We start from the raw sequence: 8507 nt of genomic DNA, 5'->3' as shown, positions 1-8507 counted from the left end.
TAAGGTCATTTCCCTTTCAATCTTATCTGTATAAGAGCAAGGCTAATAATATAGCCGGTTGCGCTACAAGTGTTGTTGCAACCAATCTCTTAGGTCACTCATATAATAGTTAGCTATTCGTTATTGATGTTTGACCCACTTATCTCTCTCATTTGGGTTCTCGTGTTTTAATCGGCTATAAGTTAACAAACCGCTTCTCCTTTTCTCCCTTCTAACTCAACATTTAGCTTTTTATAGTCCGTTATTATACTTGCTCTAATAGTTAGCTCTTCGCTGCTAATGTAGGATTTACTTATCTCTCTCATAATTTTTTTTTTGGTTTTTTGTGTCTAAACTCTAAACCCGTTAAGTTTGTAACCGCCTCCCTCCTTCAACTGTCTCAGCAGATTGTGCAGCACCGTGTTCTCCCTCCCTTCCCAATCCCCTATCCCGTTACTTTCCCCGGCTCCACCCCAAACCCTAATACGTCATGGCGCTCACTACACGGGGCGGCGCCGGCGGCGGGGATCCCGCGAAGGCGCCGTCCGCCTCCGACCCCAGCCTCGGCTTCCTCACCAAGCGCGATACCGAGGTCAAGCTACCCCGCGCAACGCGGGTCAAGAACAAGACCCCCGCGCCGATCCAGATTACGGCCGAGCAGATCCTCCGGGAGGCCAGGGAGAGGCAGGAGCCTGAGATCCGCCCGCCCAAACAGAAGATCACAGACCCCCACGAGCTCTCCGATTACCGCCTCCGTAAGCGGAAGGAGTTCGAGGACGTCATCCGCCGCGTGCGCTGGAGCGTCTCGGCATGGGTCAAGTACGCGCGGTGGGAGGAGCAGCAGCGAGACTTCGCGCGCGCGCGCTCCGTCTACGAGCGCGCGCTCGACGTCGCCCACCGCGACCACACGCTCTGGCTCAAATATGCTGAATTCGAGATGCGGAACCGGTTTGTCAACCATGCCCGGAATGTCTGGGACCGCGCGGTGTCGCTCCTCCCCCGGGTGGATCAGCTCTGGTACAAGTACATCCACATGGAGGAGCTGCTTGGTGCAGTTGCCAATGCGCGCCAGGTGTTCGAGCGCTGGATGTCTTGGCGACCCGACACAGCCGGCTGGAATTCTTACATCAAGTTTGAGCTGCGGTACGGGGAGGTCGAGCGTGCCAGGGCTATCTATGAGCGGTTTGTAGCTGAGCACCCAAGGCCAGATACCTTCATCCGCTATGCTAAGTTTGAGATGAAGCTCGGCGAGGTCGAGCGGGCACGGCGGGTGTATGAGCGTGCAGCAGACCTGCTTGCTGATGATGAGGATGCTGAAGTGTTATTTGTGGCATTTGCAGAGTTTGAGGAGAGGTGCCGCGAGGTCGAGCGAGCACGTGCAATATACAAGTATGCTCTAGACAGGGTGCCCAAGGGTCGTGCTGAGGAACTGTATAGGAAGTTTCTTGCATTTGAGAAACAGTTTGGTGACCGTGAGGGAATAGAAGATGCCATTGTGGGCAAGAGGAGATTTCAGTACGAGGATGAGGTTAGGAAGAATCCACTAAACTACGACTCATGGTTTGATTATATCAGGCTGGAGGAGAGTGTTGGGAATAAGGACAGGATCAGGGAGGTGTACGAGAGGGCCATTGCCAACGTGCCCCCTGCAGAGGAGAAGCGATACTGGCAGAGGTACATATACCTCTGGATTAACTATGCACTCTATGAGGAGCTAGACGCACAAGACAGAGAACGGACAAGAGAGGTTTACAAGGAATGCCTGAGGTTGATTCCTCACAAGAAATTCACGTTTGCAAAGATGTGGCTCATGGCGGCCCAGTTTGAGATACGGCAGAGAAATCTAAAGGCTGCAAGACAAATTCTTGGAAATGCAATTGGAATGGCCCCAAAGGGCAAGATATTCAAGAAATATATTGAAATTGAGCTTTATCTGGGCAACTTTGACCGTTGTAGGACTCTTTATGAGAAATATATTGAATGGTCCCCAGCAAACTGTTATGCCTGGAGGAAGTATGCCGAATTGGAGAAGAACCTTAGTGAGACTGATCGTGCTCGATCAATATATGAACTTGCTATTGCACAACCAGCCCTTGATACACCAGAGGTTCTGTGGAAGGTATGCTCTCTTGCAGAGTTGCGGTTGCATTCTTGGATTATGCACATTAATTATATGGTAGTGATGTATTGTAGACGCATTTATTTTATTATTATTGCTAAACCAACTGATCTAGTGTTATAAATGATGTTTTAAATAGCTATTACATTGCCATAGTTACTAAAATCACCAGAGCTCATTTTTAGTGAGCAATCCATTGCTCTTTTAGGTGTCTTTAAGGGGCGCACCATCTTTCAGATAAGAATAAGTTGCTGTACAGATCTCTTATTCGCTAATTTGTTTGCAATGTTACCTATTCTATCTCTGCTGAAAGTTCGTGGAACCATTCAGACCTGCAGAAACATTTCTTTATTATGTGCTTGTATTTGTTAGTGTCCTGTATTTTCTCTCTATCCCTTTCCATGGAGGTGGTCTGGTGGATAGTCACAAATGTTATTGGGCTGTTTGATTGTTGCCCAGTATTGTTTCTGACTTGTAGCCTAAATTTAACTCATCTCTTGGTATCGGTAGTATTCTAATTGAGCATGAAAGCATTGAATCTGACAATGTATTGTTCAGACATGAAAAGCTCTGTAAGATATTAGTTGATCATGTCTATTCCTGTATCAATGCCATGATGGTTAACTGCACAATATGCTTATTAGAGACTTTGACCTTTCTTGGATTTTGGAGGTCTATAAATTGGGCTGTAACGTCCTAAAATTAGTGTGTCTCAAGCAAAAACGGTATACATTTTTATATTTCCTTTTTACTGTTCCTGAACCGGGATCCTTTTTTTCTTGGCACAACTTTTCTACTGTCAAATGTGTAGTTTGGATATCTTCTTTCGTATTATATCCATTACTAGACATAAAGACATCATGAGGTGTGATTTATAAAATATAATTTCATCAATGCTTCTACATTGAAACCTATGTTATCAGAGCTAGTTTATGGAAGTACTTTTGCTCTGCTATGTCAGTTTTGGAATTCCTTAGTTTATTTGATTATAAATTGTTTTGTTCGAATTGCATTTTTTAATCTTACACATGCTTGCCTAGGCTGCTGTAGTTTGTTTGTCTTTTGTGTAAGTTAATGTGCAATTTTGTTTATTTTTTTGGGTTTTTTCTCTAGCCTTACTGTTATGGGCGGCAGATGACTGCGAGGGTTTGAGGGTGACAGCTAGGGTTAGGGGCGCTGGGGAGGCCGACCGCAGGGTTTTCCCCACGGCTGGCAAGAGAGAAGGGATTTCCTTCTAATCTCTTGCTTATACAATCCCTCTCCTTATATAGAGTTACTTGACCTGTAAGCACTAGATCTAATCTTATCTCTAATTCTAATCTTATCCCAAGTTAGCCTTATCTTTATCTAACCAACCTAAGGGCGTGCTACAGTACCGCTGTCACTATAGTGGGCCCTCTTGGGCCCTGATATTACACCCCTTCTGGATAAACAGGTCGTCCTCGAACTGCAACCTAACGATGACTCCGCTAGACACAAACCAAACACCTACGAAGAAGTCTTTTACATCTCGGCTTATTTTATTATTCCGAATCTGAATTAGACCATGACTCTTTATTTTTGACCCTTTAAGCTAAGGCGGACACCCTCCGCGCATGGACCTGCATGTGTGCAGCCACCTGGATCCCATGGACGCCATCTGGACGAAAGTGGAGCACATGGATGGCCACCTAGAATAGGTCACAACAATGACCAGCGGAGGAGCCCTCGTGGCGGTCGACAGCGGAATGTGGTGGTGCTAAGCAGTGCTCCCTCGTCGATGACAAGGAGGGGAGTGCCTTCCCTACCGTCGTTGTTGTAGAGTTGAAGTGTGTCACCTGCGGGACACGCACCATGCTCGCACTTGGAGACAGCAGGCCGGCGCGGATGCTGATGGCTGTATGACAGGGCGAGGTTGCGCCCCTATGTGTCGAGGTCAACCGCCACTAGGGGTGGTAATGGATCGCGATCCAAATGCCTCTTCACAATTTGTTAGGCCCTAAATTATTTCTAGTTCAAAAATGAATAGAAACAAATCCCGATCCTAATCCGATTCGATCCTTAAGTTTTATAGTGTAAAATTTGAGGCCCATTGTCAGCCCTAACCGCCACCAAGGCTGCCTCGAGTATCTGTCGGTGCACCCCCTGCAGCCGCCGAAGCACTAGGAGGCCACGTGCCGCAGCCTGTAGCCTCACTGTCGCAGACACCTTGCAGGCACTCACCCGCGCAATCACCTTCCAATCCGCAAGCTGCTACAAGGTTGCTGGGACGACTGAGCGCCGCCGCTTGAAGATGGGGCGCTGTCATTACCAACGTGCTAGGAGGCAGCGTGTTGTCGGCTGTAGCTGCGCCGTCGATGCCCGGATGCCATCCACGCCCCCGTAGCAGACACCATCATAGTGCTGCTGTGGCGGCACAAACATGGGGACGGTGAACAACGAGATCGATGGAGTGGTGGGAAGCGGCCCCGGACTGCTGCTCTCCTCGGCGGCCAGGAGCCTGCTGGACGGTTGCGACGATGGACAGTTGACCAGCTGCGAAAAAGGGCCAGGCACCGAACTCGCAGGCAGGACATGCGGCACAGAGAAGACCTCCGGGATGACTAGAACCGACGCCGGAAGGGCCGGAATGGCCCCAAACCATGGCAGGTCATACCGTCATACGGTAGCAGGGGCGGCGCAGAGGGCAACGGTTGGCTCGCAACGGCTGCCAGGCGTGCGGACCGGACCTCGATTGCCCCCAGCTGGGTGGTCAGCGTCGACAAGTGGCTGATGATCAACATCTGGGAATCCTGCACCTTCCGCTGAAATGCCATGAAGGAGTCCTGCGACACGGGCACGGTTGGCGACGTGCTGGTGGCTGCTGCTGCTCCGGAGGTCGTCGGGGGAACAAAAAACTAGGGAGGGTCGCCGAACATCCTAGGATCGGCGAGGTCTTCGATACCAGATTGTTATGGGCGGCAGATGGCTGCGAGGGTTTGAGGGTGACGGCTAGGGTTAGGGGCGTTAGGGAGGCTGGCCACAGGGATTTCCCCATGGCCGGCAAGAAAGAAGGGATTTCCTTCTAATCTCTTGCTTATCTTCAATTGATACAGTCCCTCCTTACATAGAGAGGGTTACCTGACCTCTAAGCACTAGATCTAATCTTATCCCAAACTAGCCTTATCTTTATCTAACCAACCTAAGGCGCGCTACAGTACCACCGTCACTGTAGCGGCACGGTAACGGTCCTCTTGGGTCCTGACACTTACTAAGTTACTACTTGGTGTTTATTAATACCTTAGCAAAATTGTAAGTCTGATTGTAGTGTAAGTAACTGGGAAGTGAAAACACCTATACTGTTATTTCTGTTGGATTTGTCTGCCAGTTTCTAGGAGGGTCGAACATAGGTGTTTATTTCTTTTCCTTGAGCATGCAGGAGAGCTGTGTACAATTGTATTAAGAAGAAGAAAATGGGGGGAGAGTCGTAACAACACACAAACCTACTCATGCTAACATATGCAATTATGTGCCTTTTCCCCTTTTCTAAAACAAAACATGGCCTTGATCAAACCTAAGGGCACATGCGATGCAAAGACCCTTATGCTCTTGAGTCTTAAGGGTGAATGTATGATACATCATCAAGAGTCTATGAAGAAGCCACGGCCTCCAATGGACACTGTTAAAATTAGCTTATAATCTTAAGAGCTTGTTTAAGAGTCCATTAACCCACAGTTTGGCTCCAACTCACTTTTACTACTGTATGCTCTTGTTCGGTTGTTTCATCCATGAATGGAACAGAACGTTAAGTGTGCGGCTCCTAGTAGGCTCTTCCTGGTCTCCAACACGGTGTCACTTTATCATAATCATCCATGAGCGCCCTGCTAATCACTGCACTGTACATGCTCTAACAACTATGAAAAAAAGGCAGAGAAGTATGAAACACTCAAGCCCTGTCCAGAGCACAGAAGTGAGACTCAGTCCTCACTAGGGAGCAAAAAAGTTCTCTCCAAATGTGGAGATACATCATCAATCAAACACACAGGTGTTGCGATGGTTCCACAGGGACCAAACACCAAGGGCAGGAGGGAATAAGCCCTTCTGAATTGCTTAGAGTGGTTGCTTGAAATATCTGTCTGAAAATGCATTTGATAGTTGATACTGTGTGATATTTATTAGGTGTCATTTAGAACTTCCGCAAATTAATCTACTCGATGCAGCATTAGTCCACCTTGCTGTGACATTTGAGACATTCTGAAAAGGTCAATTAATCTTTCTTATGCTGTTGATTAACTCATTTGGTGCCATTTACTTCCAGTAGTACTAAATTTGATTAATACAATATTTTACATATGGATGCTTACCAACTCATGTCCTACTCTTAACTCGCAGGAGTACTTGCAGTTTGAAATTGATGAAAATGAATTTGAGAGGACAAGGCAACTATATGAGAGACTGCTTGATAGGACAAAACATTTGAAGGTATGGATCAGTTATGCTGAGTTTGAGGCCTCTGCTGGCTTGGGCGGTGAAGACGGTGAAGACAAGGAGAAAAAGAATGAAGTTAGTTATCAGGAGCAGCAGATGGAGCGGGTTCAAAAATGTAGAGGTAGATAATGAGTTAGAGATCTATCTTACTTTGTACGACCATATATGTTTTTGCATTTATTGACTCGTTGCAGACTAAAATTAACACCTTGTGTTTTGATGATCAGCTGTCTTTGAAAGGGCATTTGATTACTTCAGAACCAGTGCCCCAGAGTTGAAGGAGGAAAGAGCTATGCTTCTTGAAGAATGGCTTAATAAGGAGGTGAACTTTGGTGATCTTGGAGATGTCAGCTTAGTGCAAAAGAAGGCACCAAGAAAAGTCAAGCGGAAGAGACCAATCCCTACAGAAGATGGCTCCACTATAGCGTATGCTCTTTACGCAGTTTTCCCTTACAACAATATCTCTCGAAAAGTTTGCAGTATATCTTTTTTCATTTGTTTTCTAGAGCAGTGGAAGTGTATGTACTGACATGACATTTGCTTAATCCTTCAGATATGAGGAGTATATAGATTACATTTTCCCTGATGAAGTTGCTCTAGCACCAAACCTGAAGATCCTAGAAGCTGCTTACAAATGGAAGAAGCAAAAAACTGGAGATGGCGATGAGTGATCCTGGCATCTTAGTATGGCATTGTCGTGGTTCGTGAGCATTTTGCCACAGCCAAAATCAGATGCCCTGCAACACTCTGGCCAGAGCTATCGGAATGAGAATAGTCATTTTTTCATGTCACAAAGGATGTTGTTGCTGTTGAAAAGAATCCTGCGAATTACATTTAACTTGTAACTGTATGGGCTGTAGTTTGGTGGCCATGAGTTGCTTCCATGCGTCGGAACAATGAGGGCTACACAAGTCGAGATGGTGTATGGGAGTTTGTCTTGCAATTGCAAAGGTATCTCTCCAGTCTATGCTTTTTATGAAGTCAGTAAACTGGGCGTCTTCGACTTCAATCGCTGGCCATGCCGGTCACGCTGGTGTCCAGGGTTCAGTTGGAGGGCTTGCAGTTGCAGAAGATCCTACCAGCAAAACGTCATCTTCAGTGCCTAGCAGCTCTGTTTATTAGCCAGTGAGGCTTTTGGTTCCTAATAGTCTGTTGCCAAGTTTGGTTCTTGGCAGAGCTAATTTATTAGAAAGAAAAACAAGAAAAGTACAAGACAACCAAAAAAAGCAAAAGGAAAGGGAAGGGGGACAGCTATAGTAAAGCGAAGAAATCATGTTCTTTTATGTGTGTCTTGTGATTTTGGCAAGCCTAGACTTGCCATGAATTGTCTTATTAGGCCATTCTCAGTTGTAGTTTTATCACATCATTTTTAATGTTACCACGTCAATAATGTTTAATGAAATAAAAAAAATAAAATATGCTCTCTTAATGAAGAGTTTTAGTGGCATGATTTTATAGGCTAACATGTGACTTCAATGTTGCATATATAACCAATAGAAATAGATAAAATAGATGGTGACAAAATAAAATGCTCTCAATGGTGGTGTTACACACTTTTCATTACCTTGGAAACTAGTTGACATAGCTTCATGGTGATGAAACTAGTTTCACCTATTCATAATAAATACAATGTCATGTACTTATGTACTTAAAATTTCTATATGGGCATACTAACTAATATCATGAAATCTCTAATGAAACTCCCATTGAGAATGGTATTATTACTTGGCCATCTAATAAAAATTACTCCATCCATTCTATTAGTTTTGTTCCAAATCAAACTTTTCAAATTTTAACTATGTCTGCTCCTTTAAAACACGAGTTTCACGTGTCGTGTCTTGTCATGCGTCACGCATGAAGTGTGCCTTATTCCACCAACAAAACCAATCACACTATAAATCACTTGTGTTGCTATCGTCCCTATCTCCTCACGTGTATGGTTATTCTGCTCCCTAGACGCTGT

At 45.7% G+C, this 8507-nt stretch overlaps 1 protein-coding gene across 1 annotated transcript; it reads left to right on the top strand.

The window, feature by feature from the left end:
* Positions 1-218: 218 nt before the first annotated feature.
* On the top strand, positions 219-7831 carry LOC103643760 (crooked neck-like protein 1). Its single transcript, XM_008666928.3, has 4 exons — positions 219-2098; positions 6449-6665; positions 6772-6970; positions 7098-7831. The coding sequence occupies exons 1-4, from the start codon at positions 470-472 to the stop codon at positions 7213-7215; spliced, it is 2163 nt and encodes a 720-aa protein (XP_008665150.1). The 5' UTR covers positions 219-469; the 3' UTR covers positions 7216-7831.
* The last annotated feature ends 676 nt before the right edge of the window (positions 7832-8507 follow it).

The sequence above is a fragment of the Zea mays genome, chromosome 1, assembly GCF_902167145.1.
Source record: "Zea mays cultivar B73 chromosome 1, Zm-B73-REFERENCE-NAM-5.0, whole genome shotgun sequence".
Classification (NCBI taxonomy): domain Eukaryota; kingdom Viridiplantae; phylum Streptophyta; class Magnoliopsida; order Poales; family Poaceae; genus Zea; species Zea mays.
This window is presented reverse-complemented; position numbering and strand designations above follow the sequence as displayed.

Coding starts and splice junctions, on each gene's coding strand:
- LOC103643760 (XM_008666928.3), top strand. CDS start 470: ATGGCGCTCACTACACGGGGCGGCGCCGGCGGCGGGGATCCCGCGAAG. Junction 2,099..6,448: donor CACCAGAGGTTCTGTGGAAG/GTATGCTCTCTT, acceptor CTTAACTCGCAG/GAGTACTTGCAGTTTGAAAT. Junction 6,666..6,771: donor GCGGGTTCAAAAATGTAGAG/GTAGATAATGAG, acceptor TTTGATGATCAG/CTGTCTTTGAAAGGGCATTT.